This window comes from Mesoplodon mirus (genome assembly GCF_964341445.2).
Source record: "Mesoplodon mirus genome assembly, chromosome: X".
Lineage (NCBI taxonomy): Eukaryota > Metazoa > Chordata > Mammalia > Artiodactyla > Ziphiidae > Mesoplodon > Mesoplodon mirus.
Window position 1 is genome coordinate 3,662,101 of NC_138981.1, and position 24,131 is coordinate 3,686,231.

The 24,131-nt window shown below is 40.2% G+C and overlaps 1 protein-coding gene across 2 annotated transcripts in view; it reads right to left on the minus strand.

Annotated features, from left to right (window-relative positions):
• Positions 1-24,131, minus strand: part of NLGN4X (neuroligin 4 X-linked) — a 458,026-nt gene that overhangs the window by 114,950 nt on the left and 318,945 nt on the right. For both annotated transcript variants that reach the window (XM_082609694.1, XM_082609695.1), the window contains one exon: positions 13,074-13,226. In XM_082609694.1, coding sequence (XP_082465820.1) covers positions 13,074-13,226 — 153 coding nt within the window. The remainder of the gene's footprint in view (positions 1-13,073; positions 13,227-24,131) is intronic.

The window sequence follows — 24,131 nt, forward strand, 5'->3', positions numbered from 1 at the left end:
GGAGCATTTGTAATTGGATTTCATAAGAGAGGGAAAATGTGGAGAGAAAACAGCAAAGCAGCAGTTTTTGCTTTATATTTACAGCTTCGTAATTTAAGAAGAAAATGTGAGATACGGCCCCGTGCATTGCTGGGACAAAGGGATATGTTCTGTAGCCAATGAGGAAAAATGCTTTTGCTTCTTTTAAAACTAGTAGGGAAGTTTTAAAGGTTCAGAATGATCATAATTGTTTGAAATACCCATGCAAAGAGTTGAAGAAAAAAAAATCTCTATTAGACACCTCTACTGCTTTGGTTGTTTGTTTTTATAACTGTCAAAATCTGATAAAAATATAAAGATATGCAGATTTAGGGCTTCCCCAGTGGGGCAGTGGTTGAGAGTCCGCCTGCCGATGCAGGGACACGGGTTCGTGCCCCGGTCCGGGAAGATCCCACATGCCGTGGAGCGGCTGGGCCCGTGAGCCATGGCCGCTGAGCCTGCGCGTCCGGAGCCTGTGCTCCGCAACAGGAGAGGCCACAACAGTGAGAGGCCCGCGTACCGCAAAAAAAAAAAAAAGATACGCAGATTTAAAATACTGTTTAAAACCTTCAGTTTTCATTCAAGGTCAAAGGCACGCCACCAGCAAAACTGTCTCCACTGAAGCTAACCTACATGGAATGAAAATAAATCCTCCGCTGATGAGACTAGCATCAGTACATGTTTTGAGGAAAAGGAAACCTTTAGTATTTGCGAAAAAGCAACAGCGGCAGAAGGGTTATTAAGCACGATTTCCATAAAATTAGGATGTTGGATGTTGACCACTAGGAGTTCACTCATTCTGCAGTAAAAAAAAAAAAAAAAAAAAAAAATGTTGACGCTCATATACTCTCTCCTTGTGACTGAGATTTCATTTCACAATGTGAAGGCCAGAACACTGCAGGAGAAATCATCCAGAAGATGTTTATTCTCTGGTAAACGCTCAGGAGACAAAGACACTGTGAGCTATGACCCCAGCCGGCAAGGAGCTAAGAAATTGGTTACTGGAAGTAAACATCACGCACGTGAAGAAACAAACCCGTACAGAACGGAGTGTGGATTTTTTGGTACAAAACGAGAATGTCATGGTGCCCCCTCGTTCTCAGAGAAGGGAAGTATAAATCAGGTGAGTGGTTCTCAACCGGGTTGATGCTTCCCACCCACTCCGCACCAGGGGCCTCTTGGCAACACCTGGAGCCATTTTTGGTTGTCATGACTGTGGGCTGTGAGGTGTTACTGGCATTCTAGAGGGCAGAGGTCAGGGATGTTGTTCACACCCCACAGGGTACAACGGAAACCCTCCACAAAGAAGAGACACCCATTCTAAATGTCAGCAGTGCATAGGTCCAGAAACCATGAAATCGACAATATACTTAGAACTAGAAGTCATTTCTTTCCCCAGAACCAGAAGTTAAACAAACAGACAAACAAAATCCTCAAAAATACTAGCAAACCAAGTCCAGCAGCATGTAAAGTGGATTATACACCGTGACCAAGTGGGGATTTACTGCAGGATGCAAGGGCAGTTTAATAGTCAAAAATGGATGAATGTAATATAGCAAGAGAAAAAAAAAAACAAAAACCACATGACAATGCTTTAAAAAATGAACTCAAAAGGGATCTGGTCTAAAACAAGATCTAAAACTGTATAACTCTTAGAAAAAAGTATAGGAATGAAGTGGTGAGCGCTTAGGTTAGGTGAAGACATCATATAAGCAACACAAAGAGCAAACATAGAAAGAGAAAAGAGATAAACTGAACTTCATCGAAATGAAAAACATCTGTGTTTCAAAGGGCACCATCCAAAAAGTGGGAAGAAAACAAAATGAGAGTAGATATTTGCAAGTCCTGTATCTGCTAAGGAACATGTACCCAGAACACACCATTTAAAAAACAAGCAAACAAACATAAAAACCCTCTTAACTCAATACTAAAAAGGTGAATACCCCACTCAAACACGGGGAAAGAATATGAGTACACATTTCTCCAGGGAAGATATACGAATGGCCAATACTCACATGAGAAGATACTTAATGTCATTAGCCATCAGGGAAATGCACATCAAAAATGGCACCACTTTATACCCACTAGGATGGCTGTAGTCAAAAAGACAGACAAGAACCAGTGTTGGCAAGGATGCGGAGAAATTAGAACCCTCAGGCTGGTGGGAATGTAAAATGGTGCAGCCACTTTAGAAAAGCATTTGGAAGTTACTTAGCTGATTAAACAGCTTTATCATACGACCCAGCAATTTTACTCCTAGGTTTGTACCCAAGAGAAGCGAATACATATATCCCCACAAAAAACTTGTACATGGATGTTCATAGCATTTTATTCATAATCTCCAAAAAGTGGATACAAACCAAATACAAATCAGAAGACGAATGGATAAAGAAAACATGCTGTATCCATGCAATGGAATAAATATTTGGCCATAAAAAATAACCAAGTACTGATAATATGCTACAACGTGGATGGATCTTGAAAACATCATGTTCAGTGAAAGATGTCAGACACAAAAGAGCGCACAGCATATGACTCCCTTTGTATGAAATGCCCAGGAAAGGCAGATCCATAGGGAGAGAGTAGATTAATGGTTGCCTAAGTCTGTGGAGACTGAGAAGAATAAATATTGGGTTTCTCCTTGGAGTGATGAAAACATTCAAAAATTAGGGGGCGTTGATGGTGGTACAACTTTGTGAATATACTAAAGGCCATGGAACTGTACACTTTAAATGCACAACATGGTATATAAACTATTTTAAATAAAGGACACAGACAGTGAAAGGCGGGAGTGGAGACGAACCAGTGGGTCATTTGCAAGAAGATGAAGAAAAATGAGGATGCAGCAAAGGCCACTGAAAGAATTCGGATCGTCCTAGAAAAGGCTAACAATGTATGAGTGGTCCTCAGGAGAACCGTGTTGGTGAACTCTGATTAAAATGGAGGAAGTTAGCAAACTCGAGATAAAGGGGGGAGAAACAGATAAATACGACTAAAATAAATATAACTAAAAAAGTGGATAGCATGGGGAAGAAAGAAAGGTAGAAATGGATAAGGCCATTTGCACAAGATTCTTTTTTGGAAAGATGTGAACTCTTATGCCTGGTTTAACAAAGAAGTATTACAGGAAAAGATGGGTGATATTTCTACATGGTATTATAAGTTTATGTTATAAAGAAGAGACAAGAGGATATATATATGTATATCCACATATCTCTCTCTCTATATATATCATATATATACCTATTTCTCTACATATATCTCTGTATATATATATCTATATATACCTATCTCTATTTATCTCTATAATATATATACACCTATTTTTATGTGTATCTTTATATAATATATACCTAACTCTCTCTATATATATCCACATATTTTATATACATATATACCTATCTCTCTATATCAATATCTATCTGTCATATGCCTAAGAAAAAGCACAACTGAGTCATCTAAACCATTATTGGGATATATCAGTAAAGATGTAGCAGCCACTTTGAGAGACAGAAAACATTTCTCAATCCAAACTGGAAACAATTCTTTATTCCAAAATTGTTTTCCCAACTCCAGTACAAATCTTAGGTGTCTCTGGTAGAATTGGTAGTGTTTCTCTGGGAGATGATCTCATACCTCTGTCTAGAGTGAAATGTGTCTCTTTATAATAATGCATGTATTCAAGCCACCTGTGGATGACTAGACCCACTGCACAGGACACAGCCTTTTTCCCCATAATATCAGAGCCTAGAATAAAAGCCTCTGTACTGAACACAACAAAAACCAGTGCCTGCAGTCTCAAATAATTAAAGGGATCAAGAGTCTTGCAATTGATTTATTTGCATGAAGACCCCAGCTCATCCATGTCTAATGGCTGTTATGTCAGAAGAATGTTGCATTTACCATTCTAAAATAGCTCTGATTTTTTATACTGAGAATCGCACACTTCTTTCCAAAGAGCTATTATTATTATTATTTTTAATCAAAGGAAAAACTGCCCTACCCATTAGATGGGACTTACCCAATCCCTCTGTTACTATGTAATCTTATTTGAAAAATACATTTTACATGGTTAAATGCACGGTGTATCTGCCGTTTCTGCATTACGTTTTGATGCCTAAGACATTCACTTCGATCCTTATGTCCCCAAGGATTTATTTTCATAAAGCCCATGACTGATTGACGTGTGATTGGACAAAACTACGAGAGTTATATTAGAATAGAATATGCCCTTTGCGGTACCACTGCCGTGGTGAGTGTGGACATGTGCATATTCATTCCACGCTTCCTGTAAAACACGCAATCCATACTTTCAGGCAAATGTGCGGGGGAAAAAAGAGAAAAATGGTCTGCAGGCCACAATTTGTATAGTCCTGGAGTGTTTCAGCCTCTGTGGTCTTTAAAAGTCCCACTCTGATTGCCTCTTAGAGATTTTTCAATGATCTGACTTGGAAAGATTAATTCCTTGAATACACCTAGGGGAGGAAGAAAACGTACATAGGAAGAATGCAGGTATTTCTCTTTCAGGCATTGTTTAAAAACCATTTATCTGATGGAACGATTGCCAGAGACTTAATATCTAGCTCACCCCAATCAAGCTAATGGATCTTGGCTCTTAAATTCAAGACTCCTCCTTGGAACTTTCCAGTTTCTACGCTGCCCCATATTCAAATGCCCACCACACCTTTCCTTTCATTCAGAGTGATGTTTATGTGTGTTTTTCCCCATGAAGAGAGACACCCCTTTATCCTAATCAATGAAAAATGATCAACCCTTCTTTTGCTAGGTGAGAAGCAAAATGAGGAAAGCATACAAAGCAGAGAAAGTGGTTTCTTTCATGTAGAATGGATCATCTTATGAGACTCTGTTTTGGATGTAAACATGTCCAGGAAAAGAGCATTTTTAAAAAAATGTATATACCCCGTGTGATTATTACTGACATGACACCCTGGAATCAATTAACTGGAAAATGCGTGCTTATTAAATATAATAAGAGTATCCGAGCATCAAGTGTATCGGGGCATTGTGATTTCCAAAAATGGCTATGCATGTACAAGTAACAGGCCGACTTCTTTTAAGAAATTCTGAATCGTTCATAAAGAGATCGAGGAAATTCTCCGTCATAAGGCACACGCTAGTCAATAATTTTGTGCATTTGAGATTGAAAAAAAAAGTCTTTTCTGCCTCCTCATCACCACCCGCATCCTTTCACATTGTCTTTATTTGCTGCGGACTTTTACTTTCCTCTGTGGCCTCTGTCAACCTCACAGCGAGGGATGCTCTTTGTTCTGGTGCTCATATCAACCTCTGCATAAAAGGCATCTGTCTCATGTCAGGGTCTTTATTCCACTGCAGTGGCTTCCACATCTACCCCCCGCCGTGTGCCTGCAAAATCCCAGAGGCAAGAGGGATCATCCACAGCCAAGCCAATTCCTTAATTGCAGAATAAATCAAATTAATGCAATGGGCATTTTTAGCCACCAGGAGGCAGAAGAGGAAAACCCAAGTAAAGGATCATGGATACAAAACCTGGCTACGATGTTTTTGTCCAGAGTTCTGGTTCTTATCAACACACGAGCAACAACAGAGTCCAGACTACAGCATTTCCGAATGAGTATTAAATGCACAGAGAGTTACGGATGAAGATGATGAAAGACATTGGGGGGGGCGGGCAAAGGGGAAGCATCTTGTTTATTTTCTTTTTTGCATAACTTTAGGATCAGGGAAGCTATGCCAGCCCTCCCTTCCCCCATGCACATGTGTCCATCCTATGACTGTGTTATCTAGGGGGTATACCTCCCTCTAACCCTCAGTCCGTCTTGAGCCACATCAGGGAGCTTTGCAGAAATGAGTCTGGGAGACTGTTACCACGCTGGCCGATCACCTCCCCCGCCCACCACAGAGGGTCTTATTCTAAGGCTTTCAATCTTTCCGTCCACCCTCTTTCCGTTCTGGGGCTGTGACTGGTCCCACATCAAGTGCCTGGCCTCTGCCTCCCCCATTTTCTCACACTTCTCCCAAACTCCCTGTACGTTTCCACTTTATCTTTTCCCTCAGTGCAATACTTCATCCTTCCTGTCTACCCATTTAGCTTCTTACAGCATTCTTCCATCCCTGAATAATGCGCAGTTTCTCTCTGAGGATGGATAAAGGAAGCTTTTCCCGGTCACAGATCTGATCAGGGGAAATCTGAGCAGAGAGGGAAGAGGATGGACTTAGGGGGTAGCATGGAGATCCTTGAAGGGAAAGACGTTATTTTTTTCTTTATAGATACCTTGATGAACTTTTGACTTGATAAGGAAGATGTGTTCCATGAGTGATTTAAAAGAAAATCCGACCCAATCGAAAAATGGGCAGAAGACCTAAATAGACATTTCTCCAAAGAAGACATACAGATGGCCAACAGGCACATGAAAGGATGCTCAACATCACTAATTATCAAAGAAATGCAAATCAGAACTATAATGAGATATCACCTCACACCGCTCAGAACGGCCATCACCAAAAAGTCTACAAACAGTAAATGCTGGAGAGGGTGTGGAGAAAAGGGAACCCTCCTACACTGTTGGTGAAAATGTAAACTGGTGCAGCCACTATGGAGAACTGTATGGAGGTTCTACAAAAAACTAAAAATAGAGCTACCATACGATCCAGAAATCCCACTCCTCAGCATATGTCTGGAGAAAACCATAATTCAAAAAGATACATGCATCCCAATGTTCACAGCAGCCCTATTGACAATGGCCAAGACATGGAAACAACCTAAATGTCCACAGACAGATGAATGGATAAGAAGTTGTGGTGTGTACACACACACACACACCACACACACACACACACACAATGGGATAGTACTCAGCCATAAAAAAGAATGAAATAATGCCATTTGCAGCGACATGGATGGACCTAGAGACTGTCATACTGAGTGAAGTGAGTCAGACACAGAAAGACAAATATCATATGACATCACTTATATGTGGAATCTAAAAACATGGTACGAATGAACTTATTGACAAGACAGAAATAAGAGTAACAAATGTAGAAAACAAACTTATGGTTACCAGGGGGTCGGGAGGAGTGATAAATGGGGAGATTGGGATTGACATATACACACAACTATATATAAAATAGATAACCAATAAGGACCTACTGTACAGCACAGGGAACTCTACCCAACACTCTGTAAGGACCTATATGGGAATAAAATCTAAAAAAGAGTGGATATATGTGTATGTATAACGGATTCACTTTGCTGTACAGCAGAAACTAACACAACATTGTAAATCAACTATACTCCCATAGAAATTAATTTAAAAAAAAGAAGAAAATCTGTAGTAAAAGATAAAAACAAAGAAAAGAAAAAAGGATTTTTAGGGGAAAAAATAGTAAACATCTTTAACTCTCAACTGAAAGAGAAATATAAATTGGAAATTGACATTTCTCAGCAGTGGTACATAAGGCATGTGAGAACCACTAAATACCCCTGATGCAAACTGCTTGTGCATACGTGGAATTCAGATCATAGCTCTTTGAAGGCAGGTATCAAGCCTCTCCTCCAATGATTCCGGACCCCTTTTATGAACGGAATCTGACATGGAACAGCAATATATCAAACAGGTAAAGGTGAAACTGCTCTGGCCGATGTCAAAGGGCATCCTCCCAATGCCAGCCCACCCAGCTTCCATTTCAATGGAGACTAAGACCCCACAAAGGAGACCAGAATGCCACATGGCCATGCCATTACAGCATGCATAGAGCTCAAGTCATGCGCCTTTCATTCAAATGCTCTTCCTGCTCTGCGTTTATTTCAAACCATTTCCATCTTACATTTAAAGTTATGACACCAATGAACAAAAGTAGTCTTATGCAATTAATAACCTTAAAGAGAAAGGCAACTTCAGAAACACCATTACACAACATTCCCTGAGACAAAAACTTTGAGGGTAGCTACACTTCTTGAAAAAATGAATAGGTCTTTCTGATGCTTTTTTAATCCTTGAAAAAGTCAGTTATATAAACCTATGGACAACATTTCAAAAGACTATAAGATACCTGTCAGGTGAGAAATCCACTGAAGTTGACACAGCAGGGAAGGGGACAGGGCACAACCTCTGAAAGAATGACATAGCCCTTAAGGATTTGACATAAACTGATGAGACTCAATTAGGTCCAAGATGGTGGAAGATTTTTTTTTTTTTTTTTTCTGTATGCGGGCCTCTCACTGTTGTGGCCTCTCCCGTTGCGGAGCACAGGCTCCGGATGCGCAGGCCCAGCAGCCACGGCTCACGGGCCCAGCCGCTCCGCGGCATATGGGATCCTCCCAGACCGGGGCACGAACCCGTATCCCCTGCATCGGCAGGCGGACTCTCAACCACTGCGCCACCAGGGAGGCCCTGGTGGAAGATTTGACTTCCAGTGGACCTTGAGCCTCGTTAAATGCCCACTGTAATACATGAGCATCTAAACGACATACCTATAGGCACCGGGACAGTTCCGAGGCCAACCATAAAGGGCCAAAATGTCGGTGGTGGCCCAATTCCTGGAAATCTCCACCACCTCCCTAAAATACTTGGAATAATCCTCCCACTCATTAGCCTATGAAATTACCCAGCCCATAAAAACTAACCACCCCATATTTCATGGCCTCTTGCTTTCTGAGATGGCCCACACGCTGTCTGTGGAGCGTGTTTCTCCCAAGGCTGTTCTCGCCTTTTGAGACAGACTGCATTCTGTCTATGGAATATGTATCTCTCTAAATAAATCCACTTCTTACCTATCACTTTGTCTCTCACTGAATTCTTTCTGCACTGAGACATAAAGAACCTGAGCTTCATTCAGTTCTGAGACCAGGTGTGTGATCTCAATCAAAAGACAGTGGGTTCAAGTCCTATTGTGGGTTCTGGCTGAGTTTGAGTCCCGGCCCATAGGTTCAAGTCCTAATCTGGGTTATGCGGTTTCAAAGTCATTCTCTGGGTCAACTGTCTTAATTCCATTTATTGGCCACAGACAGCAACAAGGCAACAGAATGGGCGTAAGAGGTTAGACACCTGACTAGCTGATAAAGCCTTAGATCTACTGTGTCTGAGAGCTTTGATTTTACAAATGCCATCGTTGGGCCCATGCACCATAGTAGACCATCAACGATGATTTGATGAAAATGCATCAGCGATGAAGGAACCACTTTGAGGAACACAGGAATACAGTGTAAGCATCGAATCGCAATTTTGTATCTGGATCAACCATAGGCACATCTGACGTTTTGTGCGATGAGAGAAGCTGGATCTCATATAAAGATTTGCACTGTTTCCTACGGCAGTTCGGCTAATTAACACTGTTAGACCAGGGTTCCAATCCCCGTACCACTGTGAGTCCATCCCATCACCTCTGAGCCTTTGTTTCCCCAAAAGTAAGATAAGGGAACCCTTCCAAGGGAGTGTATGAGGATTAAATGAAGGAGCATCGACAATGTCCAGGGATGGCCACACCACGGGCTCTCCATGAGTTTCGTGGTAAGGCATATAGAGAAGATTGTTTCAAAGCGAAATAGTTTAAAGCCTGCAGGAGGCACCAAATCATAGGATAACCAAAAAGGTAATACCCTCTCAGCTAAACTAAAATCGGCATTTGAAGTAACCAACTGAAGATGCAAATTAGAGACAATTAATGAAGGAAAGCAAAGGTAAGAGCCACCCATAAATAAATTCCAGGTATTTCCATCAATAAGCCTCAGCCAGGAGATTCCTCTTATATAGCAATGGTCTTTGAACAATCATCATGAACAAAAATAGAGGCGGTCGTGATAGCACCCAAGTTTTAGCCATGTATGCTTTCCTGATGACAAAGGTACACGGCAGGACCAACAGGAAATATGCTTTAAAAAGAGATCTCCTTTGAAAATAAATGGACCACCAGTTTGTTCATTAGACCGTGTGTGGGTATGAATAATTACTTTATAGCTGTGATGGTGCAGCCCAGTTGGCCTGGAATGATCCCAGTTTATTAAGAGCATTATTAACCATTTTCAAAGTGTCCTGGATTAGATAATAAATTACATGCTCATTGGCTAGCAAGGTTGTGTGACGCACTTCTGATTAAAGAAAATATTCATTGTTCAAAAAGCACGCGTGAAGATCCTGTCATCTGTGTCTTATTACGAGCGTCTTATCATTGCTTTTGTTTAATTAAGCTGGCTCCGTTGAGACGTCAGTATTGGACAGATGTTACCGTTTCAGCCAGTCGCAATTTTTTTCAGGGGATCAACAGTGATGTCAATAAGATGTCCAAGGCTATTAATAACACTGGAAGTGATCACCTGTCTGGGTTCACTGGTTCCTAGTGCTGGGCTATGAAACTTCACGTACATAAACCCATTGGATGTTTATATGGTACGTACAACAGCCTTGCCAGAGAGAGAGAATGGGACTACCTTTCGGAGAGTCTCCGAAAAAATCACCTGACTTTCTCAATGTCACACCACAGACACCAAGTCGTTCATTCTCATCTCATTATAAAAATCTATGTTCTCTCCACGCCAGCCTCCTGCTTCCCTCTGACCATCATCCGTCTTCGTAAACCTTTCTTTTGGGTAGGAAAACAGCATTTGTTACTCTGTAAAAGAACGGTCCTCATCGCAAATGATGCTTTTCCATTCCTTGGGCAGAAAAATAGCATTTATGCATTTATTACTTTTGAAAAAAAATCCTCAAACACTATTTCAACATTTTGGTAAAAACATCTATTCCTATCACAGTGCTAATGGACAGGATCATGACCGTGCATGCTGTACCATTTTACTGGATCCTTTTTAAAAATATCTGGATGCCAAGGGTCTGAAATAGTTTTCGAGAGTGGTACTAGTGATTTCCTACAAGCAAAAAGTAAATGGCCACCGCACAGTTCTCCAGAGGATGGTAGCCCATGCAAGATCCCTGACGACAATAAACCAAGTCCCATTTAAAAAATCTCTATCGCCCTGTATAATCAGCAAAGTTGGCACACTGCACTCCATCAGATAAAAGGGGGTCTGTGGTGCTGAGCTTCACACTAACTCATTCGCGGAATGTAAATAGACTGGCTTGGAGACGCTAAATTGCTTCTTTTATTTCCATGCCATAACTCTCACAGCCCTCTGTTATCTTACCAAGATTTTTTCTTTTTAACTCTCGGCAGCAAACGGTAAAACTAAAATTGTTCAATGAGAAAAGTTCTATAAGCAAGCTTTTTTCTTCTTTTCTTAAAAAAAAAATTGAAGGTGTGTATAATTCCCACAGTACTTTTCCAGATTCACAAATGGGCCAAATAGATAAGAGATCACTGTGTAAAGCTGCTTAATACCAGTTTGGCGTTAAACGGGGGAGAAAATCGATTTCTTTTGAAACCTACCCTTTTAAGTCACATCACCACCGTGTTGTGCAGGCAGGAGGATGCTTTGTTATTCCCCTGAAGCAAGGACTTACCCAAAGCCCATTGCTTTGTTCAGAAAGCAGCGCCCAGGGCTGGTGATGCTACCGAGGGACACCCACACTGCCCTCTTTGAAAGGGTTGCTAGCAGCAAGCCCTGGTCCGTGGCTTCCTTGGCCCACCTCTTCCTTAGAATGGACCTTTTGTAAAACATCGAGAAACAGCATTTCCGGTTTCAAACACCAGGAGCCAAAGCAACTAGCCAGAGGCTTCTGGAAAACATTCAGAGAGGCATGCCATCCTCTCTGTCCAACACGAACGGAAATCATTCCACAGAGATCTGGCTCCTAGCACCGACAAGAAAAGAAAAGGAAATAAAAACCACAAAACACAAAGGCTCTAGACTCTGAGGCTTTTTGTTGCGTTTCATCCTAAAACCCTGAAATTTCCAGTACTTTATCGATGCTCCAAAACGCCCAACTTTGCAAACATCTGTGGGTGATGTGCGTTTCTAAATTAGAAGGTCATCTACAACTCATCCCCTTACTCCAAGGTCTTCCATAGGTGAATGTTTTCAGTAGTGAATGAAATAAAAGGCTCAGAACAAAATTAAAACATCAAGTTGAAAATAAAATATTCTTAGTGATACTTGCCTCTTTGGAGAAAACATTTCAGCCCTGTTTCTTATTTGAAACCGGTCCGTTGGTCCATTTTATTTTTCATATCTTTTACCATAACCATCCTGTGACATACAGATCTCATTCTCATAGCCACCCTGCTGTACACTCAATTTTCTGCATCCCCTCAATGCATTTTTGCCTTGAAAACGAACGTTGTTACATAGGCTAGGAATATTATTCATGAACTGACCAAGAACACGCTAAACCACAGAAGAAGGTAAGCTTCAAAATATTAACTTCAAACTATGTTATTTTTTTTTCCAACCCCCAGTTGGGGAAAAACGAATTTAACACCGAAACAACGCAGAGCTGCTCTTGAATCCCTATGCACTTGGCCAATGTCCTTTCATCATAAATCATAACATTTACATAAAATGAAAAGCCATCCAATTACAAAATTCAAATAGGAGGATTCCATCTCACGTAAACGCAACAGCCATGCAACTCTTCAAGATATGACAGACACAGACAACGCATTAAGGAATTAAGTAACAGATTTTCCGACCAACCATTAACTGATTAACACACCTACAAAACCACAAAAGAACGCTAGTGTCTGTGGCCATTATCGACCATTACCAAGTTATCACCTATGACCAAATGCATTATCAGACACGTCTCCAGACTGTGTTCATTCCACAGGGTTAGGTCGGCTAAGCCCACAGAAAGAAACGTGCTTTCAATAAAGTATCATGTTCATTTGATCACCCTGGAGGCTGCATGTGTTTGAGGCGGATCCTAGGAAACGAAATTCCTGGATTCAAAAGTGCAAACTTTAAACAACAACAAACAAACAAAACAGACGGCGCTGCATGAACATTAAGGGACACATATATCTTGCAGCATGAAGTGAGCTCTGTGTAGTAGAAATTTCTAGGAATTAGAGTAACACAGTTGGAATCAACGAGCCCCAAACCAAAAGCAGAACTTCCTCACGGCCTCCTGTGCGGTGCTCAGCACGACGGAGTCACTCACCGAGAATCCCCAGGCGGTAGTTAACTGTGATCACGATGACGTTGCCGTAGCTCGCGAGAATACTACCGTCAATCAAGTTGCCCGTGCCCTCCATGTAAGACCCGCCATGGATGTACACCATTACTGGCTTCTTACTGTTCTGATCATGGATGTCTGGAAAAGAAAGCCAAGTAAGGAAACACAATAAAACATCATGCTGATTCACCGATGCTAAATCAAGGGCAAAGGACGTGGGTGACTTTTCCTAGTTTAGACTGGATTCAATCACATGGCCCTTTTTTTTTTTTTTTTTTTTTTTTGCGGTATGTGGGCCTCTCATTGTTGTGGTCTCTCCCGTTGCGGAGCACAGGCTCCGGACGCGCAGGCTCAGCAGCCATGGCTCACGGGCCCAGCCGCTCCGCGGCATGTGGGATCTTCCCGGACCGGGGCACGAACCCGTGTCCCCTGCATCGGCAGGCGGACTCTCAACCACTGCGCCACCAGGGAAGCCCCACATGGCCCTTTTTATATTAGGTATGTTCTTGGTAAGATGGCCTAACGAAAATGGTCAATGTTGTTATATTTTCTACTCACAGAAATGATGCAGGCATTGGAAGGAACGTGTATGCAGGTGTAGGTTTCTGTATGTACCTACAACACTAAAAATGCAAGGATGGAGATGAAATACATCTTCCCTAAAGAGTGCTCAAACCCTAGAAGGGCATCTATTACAAAATATATTTTTTATCATCTAACTAAGTGTGAAATCAACGTCAAAATTATAATTTATTTTTACTGTAACTTCTACCTTCAGTCAAAGATGAGCTTATAGATTCATTTTCAACTTAACAACGAGAACATAAAACTAGTCGTGAAACTGTAAGCTCTCAATACAGGGCACATGATGACAAGAAACAAATAAATGGTTAAACGTGATCAACAGGACAGAAATGTGTAAAAACAAAACAAAATGTCCAAGCAAGTGTTTTTTCTCTAATTTACTGATTGCAGTAATATCCCAACTTAAGTGACAAAAAAAAAAAAAGAGAGAGGAGAGCTGGAATAAAAATGGCACAAGATTCCAACCTCAAGATGAAAGTTTGGCAATGCTGCATATTTTTACAGGGAATATAAACTCCCATTGTTACTTGCAACCAGAGTACCCAGAGTCATTATTATTTTATTTAACAATGATGTGAAAATCCTATTTTGCAATGTTCTGGGACAACAGAAGTTTGGAGACCATATGTCCATTTGTAGAGCCTACTTTCTGAAAAGTTGTGATTAAGTAACTTGTTTGGTGTAGATCATTCCTTGGGCTTTACCTTTAATGCTGAAGAATCCTGACCTGGATTCTAATGATTTCTGGATATTTATGTGTGTATATACATATATATGTGTGTGTCATTTAAATATCTGTATATCAAAAGAAAACCAAATGTATCCATGTACATTTTATTTTCATTTTTTCTTAAATAAAAACTTTTTTTCCCTAATTCATGGAGACACTTTTGAACGATCAGAAAGGAATTTTAAGGAAACAAACCGCCCTTTGGATGGTGGCTGCATATAAAAGGAATTATGATCATGATCTCAAAACAGGGTCCTGGCTGCCACCATACAGCATCCAGAAGGCAAAAGAAACCCAGGGGTCACAGTCAAGTGCAGAAAAAAGTGTCAAGGTGCCCATGTGTCTGCAGATATTTAATCTGCCGCAGAACACTATTTTATCCTGTAAAACTTAAATAGGAAGTAAAAATCGTTTTTTAATCCTTCACTCATCATATGCTACGTGGAATTTTTAAACAAATCACTGTCCCTATAGGGGTCTGGCGTTTTACACTACCCACCCTTCTCTCTGGACTCTGATTTGCTGTGTCGGCCCTTATTTATGTTACCATGCTGCAGTAGGCTGCACGCTACTCCACTGTGGGAAAGGAAGAAGTTGAGATCTTGAGGGCTGCTTTATGGGGCTCCCTCAGAGAAAACGTTAGGTTAACAGCTCTTACCTCCGAGACACAAAGAACAAGGTTCTCATGACGTTGAGGAAGAAATAACCAGATGCCAGATTCGTTCAAAGTTAAAAAAATAATCACAGTTTCTTGGTATTAAAGGAAAACTAGATGGCATGGTAACCGTCATAAAGGTGACTGGTGAGCACTGTGAAAACAGATCCTAATGATCAAAAGGGAAAAATACACTGAAAAGCCAGAAAAGAGCAAGATGCAAATTAACACCCATAGTTGGCTATATAGGGATACGGAGAAAACTACAGGTGTTCTGAGGCCTCACAAAGGAAAGGCTAGCTGCTGATTCAGGTGCAGGTATGATATTCCAAGGCCATCAGAAGAACTTTCTTAGAGGGTTATTAGAAGCAGGAAGAACCCTATGAATGCAGGTTAGAAAAAAAAAATAACTAACAGTAGTGTTGAGAGAACAGCGGGCATGAGAAAGCAACATGGGCAAAACTTCTTTTCTCGTAGAGCTACTGATGAATGAAAAAAATCAAAGAGGGCAGGAAAACCAAGCAAGTGACAAAAAGGGACTTTGAGGGCAGTTTTGCTTCCCAGCAAGGATAGCTCCCCAATGCACTTTAAACTGCCTTTCAGCCAGAGAACCAAAGGTCCATCGAGGGCCTTCAACGTTTTAAGGTAAATAAACGGAGATCCATGCATTTTGCTACTCGGATGGGAAAAACATGTTTTCACCCAGCCTACACAGCCTTAGAGCCAGCAAAGGCTGACTTTAAACATTTCTTTTTCTTTTTTCTAAACCATTTATTCTGCTGAAGGAAGAGGATACAACGTGTTAATGATGGTTTAGATGTCATGTTAGCTTCCATCTTTAAAAATAAAATCACTTTACTTCTAGTGTATAATCTGTCAAACAATTTGAGATCCTTCAAGAAGAAACTCTCCACAGCAGCTAAACATTTTTTGGGGAAAAATGTTCTTAAAGCAGCTGTGGTGTGAAGACAAAGATGCATAGATCTAACTTTTTGACAAATTTCAATTCCATCCCCCCTTTTTTTCTTTAAAGCTGCTAAAAGGCATTTCTAAAAGAAACAACATCTCTTTAAGACACTTTTTTCATGTATTTTACTGTGAGCCAGAGAAGATTCTTTGAAAACCCTATTTTGGAATCAGTATGTTTGAAAAAAAAAAAAAACAGTAAAAACAAACAAAAACGGAAATGCCAGCCCCCGAAAAGTTCTACTGAGGTGTCTCACTGTCCACAGAAGAAATTAAGACCAAAGTTCCAAAATACAAAATTATAAAATAACATTCGGAAGGAAGAAAAGAAAGCATACATGCATGTTTTAAAATTTCATTTTCTCTTCTTGTGACCAAGCCAAAAAAAAAAAAAAAAAAAGAAAAAGAAAAAGAGTTTCCTTGTAAATGGCATTTTGTTACCCACTTCATACTGAGAAACATTTATACATGTTCTCCCAGGTGATTTGCAGTCATCTACATGGTCATTGGGATTAAAAATGACAGTGGTTTCCAAACAAGAAGAAAATAAAGCACACAAAAGTGTACTCACTGCAGATAAGGGAGGAAAAACAGGTTGAAATGAAAAAAAAAAAAAAAAAAAAAAGAACGATAGATATAAAATCATGCACCAAGGTCGAGCTTTGAAAAAAACAAAAAATACCTTCATCTTCACCACGATCATTACTGGTTATATCATCAGCGTTTTTCTTTGTGTTGGCTCCTGGTGTCATATTGAGAAGGAAAATAAAGGGAAAAAAGAGAATTCAAAAACAACAGGTTTGCAAAAAAGTCAGAAGAAAGAGAGATACTACCCAGTAAAAGAAAAAAAAATAATGTCATACAAAAAGTTGAAATCTGTTACATTTGGATTTCAAAAACATGAAATAGGGAGATGCAAAATGCATATAAACATAAATATGTCAACAAGAACAAATTCAAAATGTTACTTGCAAAAAATATTAGATACTCTGTGAAAATGCAGTTTGGGGGTTAAAATGATACTACTGCAAAAAAAAAAACACAAACTAATGTGAGTTGAGAAAAAAGAAAATTATTTTAAAAAGGGTTTCCCACATTTTATAAAGAAATGCATATGAAGTATTCAAATGTTCCTCTAGTTTTAACATGTTATAATCTAGATAAATTTTTGAAATGTCACTGATACAGTTTGCTTAGGAAATTCCATAATGTAAGAAGAAACACATTTAAACAATAAACATGAAAGAACTCTAATCAAAATATCTTAAAACCAACATTAGTTTCATGCATAAGAACTTAAAAGCACAACATTTATCATAAAAATCAGAAATGTTGCTACTTTATTTAAATCATGAAGACTCACCTATCCCCAGTAGCTAGAGAATACTGCACATTATTTATTCCTTTTGTCTACTGTAAACAAACTACCACTTTCAATAAGTATTTCTGAAGTCAAGATAAAACAGTATAAATAATTTTTTTCTGTGTTTGAAACACTTAAATATTGCTTGAATGTTATTGCTATTTGTATAAATAAATAAATAAATAGATAGATAAATGAAGTCACCTACCTGGATGACCTGAAACATAAACCGCTTTGAAATTTCCACGTAGGCAAAATGAACAGAGGGTCCCTTAACCACACCAAAAAAAAAAAAAAAAAAAAAGGTAAAAAACAAAACTCTCCTATGCTCTCTCTATGCAGTGTGCCATTTTGGTTTTTATATTTTCCAGATACAAGAAGCTAAAACATTCAGTACCACTTGAGTTGTTTAATTAGCTCAACTGCCTTCTTTTACATGGGTTGATTTTATTTTTTTATTTTATTTTTATTTTTGCGGTACGCGGGCTCCTTACTGTTGTGGCCTCTCCCGTTGCGGAGCACAGGCTCCGGACGCGCAGGCTCAGCGGCCATGGCTCACGGGCCCAGCCGCTCCGCGGCATGTGGGATCTTCCCAGACCGGGGCACGAACCCGTGTCCCCTGCATCGGCAGGCGGACTCTCAACCACTGCGCCACCAGGGAAGCCCCTTGCCTTCTTTTTATAGACAGGCACAGCCCACAGGTATGCCTACGGCAGTTCTGGGTAACTCGAATTGTGGCCATCAATTAAAATGGTCTTTGCCTTCCTCCACGGATACACAGGTTAAGGGAGAGGAAATTTAGTCACTATCACCCACAACACTTGTAGCTGGAAAGCCTCTTCCAGTTCTACATACCTCAGAGGGGTTTAAACATATTTTGAAACCAAGATCTGAAGTTGCTGGTTTTATAGCTCAATACGGGTTGATTATGGTCAATTTCATGTGGATAAACAAGCAGACCTGGGATGGTAGGTGAAAACCTGATTCCTTGTATTTGTTGATTTTTGAGATTTAAAATTTCCCACTGTAGACAATTTCAAGTTACCAATCTAAAGTCATTGACAAGAGCTTGGAAAAGAAATGCCCAAGACCTTTGAAACTCAAGCCTACTACTACTAGGTACACGTCATCTACTTGAAAGTAGAATGGAGTCTTCTAGGAGACCACCTTTTTTCCTTACAGCACGTTCAAGTCCAATCTTTTAGAAAGTACCATGACACAAACGTGTCTGCCTATTATAGTCATCAGCTTAATATGGAAATCAATTCATGTCCAACAATTCCACTGCACTGGAAGAACTTAAAACAAACTAAAAAAAAAAAAAAAGAAAAATCTCATCAAATTAGCTCCATTGTCTTTGGGTTGTTTTGGTCAGAGTTTATCAATATAAAACTTATTTCAAAGCTATCTCATGGGCTGAATTTATGGCAAAATCATGTTAAGAAGCGTATAAGAAATGCCCTTCTTAGAGAAACAGGCTACACGGATGATCGAACTAAAATCCTTCTCAGTTCTGAAAAACATTTCAATTTTTTGAAGATTTTCTAAGTTTGTAGAGAAACAGGTCACCTCTTTTATTAAAAGAGAGAAGACACTAGAAAAATAAAGGTGTAGTCAAAACAGACGCAATGGATTAGGGGAGAGAAAATGTTGTCTGAAGAAAATGTTGCCTGATGAAGCTGATTCCCTCCCAGAAAATGTGTCCCTTTAAAAAGTTTGACCAACTCTCCTGAGCACCAGGCTTCCCACAGCAGTCGGCATTAAGAAAGGTCTTTAGGGCTTCCCTGGTGGCGCAGTGGTTGAGAGTCCGCCTGCCGATGCAGGGGACACGGGATCGTGCCCCGGTCTGGGAAGATGCCACATGCCACGGAGCGGCTGGGCCCGTGAGCCATGGCCGCTGAGCCTGCACGTCCGGAGCCTGTGCTCCGCAACGGGAGAGGCCACAGCAGTGAGAGGCCCGCGTACCGCAAAAAAAAAAAAAAAAAAAAAAAAGAAAGGTCTTTAATTAGGACTCCATACCTGGACTTTGCCTTTCCCATGAGCCTGTCCTAAAATCCCTGCCTTCTTCTGGATTTTCTTCTTATAAAACTCTTCTGTCTTGCCAGCTGCAGCTGGAAACTCAGGCGAATGACCGCTGGCCTGGCTCAAACCCAAACAAAGGCCATTCTGCAAGGTCTGGGGTGAGTTAAATGCCAGAGCTCTTTCCCAAGACCCAATTCTCAATGTCTTCAGGCTCACCATCAATGCGTGAAATTTGAGTAATCTGAAATTCTTCCCGGGGCAGGAGGAGAGGCAGTATTCAAGGAAACTTCCCTCCAAAGATGGAGGAAGACGTTCTAAAGATTTACAATGCTTTGAAAATTGGTATAACCTAGATACATCCCTGATTAAATGGTAATCCAGGGTAGTCTCTTTGACTCTTTACCAAATTCCTTTGTTCAACCAAGTGTGATTTTTAAGTGCTCTACGGAGGTATAATTTTAAATCATAAAACCAACTCATCAAGGTGTAAAGTTCAAGGATTGCTTTTTTTTAGTCAATGTATGGAGGTGTGCAACCATCAGCATAATCCGATTTTAGAATATTTCCTTCACCCCAAAATGATTGCTGGTGTCCAACTGCAGGCATTTGATGTTCCTAACCTCAGTCTCACTTAGTCAACTAGTGACGTAGTCTAGATTTGCCATTTCTGTGCATTTCCTATAAATCAATTCATATAGTATGTAGTCTTTTGTGTCTTGCTTCGTTCACTCAGTATAATGTTTTCAAAGTCCATCCATGTTGTAGCATGCATCAGTATTTCATTCCCATGACTCATACAGATGAATAATAGTCTACTGTATGGCTACACCGCATTTTGTTTATCCACTCATCTGCTGACTGCCACACCATTTGTCTTATTTCCACTTGGTGGCCAGTACGAATAACGCTGCTATGAACATTTATATGCAATATTTTTTATGGATGTATATTTTATCTTGGATGGATATCAAGGAGTGGAATTGCTATGTCACATGGCACATTTATGTTTAGTACTTTAAGATAAACTGCCAGACTGTTTTCCAAATCAGCTGCATCACTGTATAGTCCCATCAGCAGTATATGCAGGTTCCAATTTCTCCACCTCCTACCCAAGATGTGTTATTATCTGTTTGATTATATACATCCTAATAGGTGTCAGACGGTGCCTCACTGCGGTTTTAATTTGCATTTCGCTAATGACTTAATCATGTCAAGGATCTTCTCCTGTACTACCTTCTTTGGCGGATGTCTATTCAAATATTTTCCCCATTTTTTAAATTGGGTTCTTTGTTCCTTATTCTTGAACTGTAATTATATTTTTTAGAGACAGGTCTTTTGCCAGAAAGATGATGTGCAAATCTTTTCTCCCGGTCTGTCTTCTCTTTGGATTTTCTCAATGGTGTTTTTTATTTTTTATTTTATTTTATTTTTTTAATTAGTTTCTGCTTTATAACAAAGTGAATCAGTCATACATATACATCTGTTCCCACATCCCTTCCCTCATGCATCTCCCTCCCTCCCACCCTCCCCATCCCACCCCTCCAGGTGGTTCTCAATGGTGTTTTTTGAAGTGCAAAATTTTTTAATTCTGATGAAGTCTAACTTATCGACTGTTTTTTTTTTTAAAGCTTGTGTTTTTGATATCACTTCTAAGAAATTCCACCTAATGAAAGGCCCTGAAGATTTCATGTTTTTTCCTAGATGTTTAAAAGTTTTACTTCTTATATCTTTCATTTATTTTGAGTCAATGTTGGCATATGGTATGAGGGAAGGTTTGAAATGCATCCTTTATCCAACTGTCTCAGCACCATGTATTCAAGACACTCTCCTTTCCTCAGTGAATTGCTGTGACACTGTTCTTGTGAGTCAATTGCAAATAAACGTGAGGGTTTATTTCTGGACTCTTTAATTATATCCCCTTCTATATTTCTTTTTAAAAATATTTATTTAATTAATTTATTTAATTTATTTATTTGGTTGCACCTGGTCTTAGTTGCAGCTGGCAGGCTCCTTAGTTGTGGCATGTGAACTCTTAGTTTTGGCATGTGGGATCTAGTTCCCTAACCAGGGATGGAACCCAGGAAAGCCCAATTCAGGCTGTGTCCAACTTTTTTTTTTTTTGGTACGCAGGCCTCTCACTGTTGTGGCCTTTCCCGTTGCAGAGCACAGGCTCCGGACACGCAGGCTCAGTGGCCATGGCTCACGGGCCCAGCCGCTCCGCGGCATGTGGGATCTTCCCGGACTGGGGCGCGAACCCGTGTCCCCTGCATCGGCAGGCGGACCCCCAACCACTGCGCCACCAGGGAAGCCCAAACCACAATTTTAAATTAATTTTATAGAGCAGAGTCTGACCCAGAAACATAATTAGATATTGCCTTTAATGTTCTATGTATATTTCATTTCCCACCCTTTTGCTCTTTTTCCATAAGCTGCTGCAATATTTGTTCTCTCAATTATAACTAATTAAATGGCCTAAAACCCAACTGAGTTCTCTTGAGTATCTAATTTAGTAACAATCATGAACTATGTAAACACAGGTGTTAGAGGACACAGGGAAAAAGATTCTGCTGTAATTTATTCCAGAGTAAACCCATCCCGTGGCTGCCGAAAAGGCATTTCAAAGTCCAGACAGGCCAGGAGTTTTCTCCTGGTCCCCAAAAGACCAGAACAATATTCCTTTACATCTAATAATTAGCATCTCTAGCAAACCTCAGCGGGGAAATGGCTAAATATTAAAGGGAACACTGAAATAACTTCAAACAAATATATTCCATTATTAAAATTTAAATGATTTTATACATAAAATATCTCAATGTCCCAAGTCCTGAAGGATGTCCATGTTTTTTTACACCTGTTCTTCTGATGTTCCCTTTTAGTGCTTTATCTACATCATTTTCAAAAGTCAAACTATTTAAAATAGTACTTTGTATCATAAATGTAATAGGAACCCTCTGTAGGCAATTTGGAAAACGTAGTCCAACCAGAGTCATTGAGAAAATGAAAGTCTATGGAAAACTTCTAGATGCTGCAGTTAACAGTTTGAGGCGGGAAACTAATTTTATAAATGTTCTTTTTAACATACATTAAGTTATGGTGCCACCAAACTATGCAAATCATGAAATAAAGTCACCAATGGTGTTATGTGATCACGTTATCTACACAATATAAAGAAATGACAGAACCCCCAAAAAACCTTTCCAATTATTGCTCTTAATGCAAGACATCCTATTAAAATGTATTTATCAGCTCATATTGGGTTTTTTTTTTTTTTTTTGGTCCCTTCCAAGGGCAAATTCCAAGCCCTACTTAATCTTGGTATCTCAAGGAAATATCTTAAACAGAGCCTGGCTGGCTAAATGCATTGTGTTCCATATGGAGGAAGTTGTATACTGGGGTATGGGAGAGATAAATGCTTTCTTGGCTATCACAGAGAGGTATGGGATGGATTAGTTAGTCACTGGGCTCAGAGGACTACTTCTTTAATGTAATCAATCCCGGTAGGAGACCAGCAAGCAAGTAAGATACCCCGGGCTTGCTCCAGCAACGAACTGAATGGGACCTGCCCCACCTCAAGCTGTCCTCATTAGCTTATTCACTGGTACACCCATTCCTCCTGCAAACATGTACTGACACTTCAGGTACGCTGGCCCCGGCCAGGGGAGGAGAGGCAGCTGAGGCAGACACACCCATCCTGAAGGAGGTCACTCCTATCTGAGATAGACTTGCACAGGATGACTCGGATGGGGGCTGATGAATGCCTTCATCCATTTACTCTCTTGATTGGGAGTTGTCTATGATGGGAAGGTGCTTGCTTGCTGAGGACGTGGTGGGTACCAGTAAGTAAGCACGCATGGGTGAGCTAGGGTGGGGGCTCCCTTGCTATAAGCAAAGGAGGTGGGCTGCTCTGAGTGGGAGGGGAAGGCGAGCAGGGGCCATCAAGACCCCAGGAGAGGGAAGCAAGGCAGGAAGCCCACGGGGATACCTCTTCTGTCACCCCTACACCTTGAGGATGGGCTGGAACAGAGACAAACATTTGTGGATGAAGAACGTCGCCTGCCATGTCAGTCAACAAAGGACGCTGCAGCCATCCAGCCCTCAGCCACTGGCATCCAGATGGGATTCAGGAGGGAGACAAGTTGGAAACTGGCCCAGGACAGTTCATGTGACATCAAAGGAAGGACTTCAGTGAGCCCACACTCTTGCATCTCCCCATACACAGAAAAATGCTAAATTCATTAACTTGAGATGCCTGGTTTTCATTAATTAACAGTCATCTTTTTTTTCTGTATTCAAGTGAAAATATACAATATACTATATGTTATATATATCATAATGTCATAGTTATATATAATTATAATGTTATATATATTTATATTATGTTATATATAATACATTATATATTATAATGTATATATTTATAATGTCATATATAACACGTTATATATTAAAATGTTGTATAACATATAGTGTATTATATATTTTATTTATTTATTTATTTATTTATTCCCATTTTTTAAAAATTAGTTTCTGCTTTATAACAAAGTTATACGTATACATCTGTTCCCATATCCCTTCCCTCTTGCAGTCATCTTTTGATGTTCTGACTACTTGGTCTTTGTTGCAAAAACTCCTATACATCCAGGCTCCTCCCCTACCTCTTTGGGGCAGCCCCTGAGTGCTATCTGAGTTGCCGTGTCCCACACTTAAGTTCTCAGAAAGTCT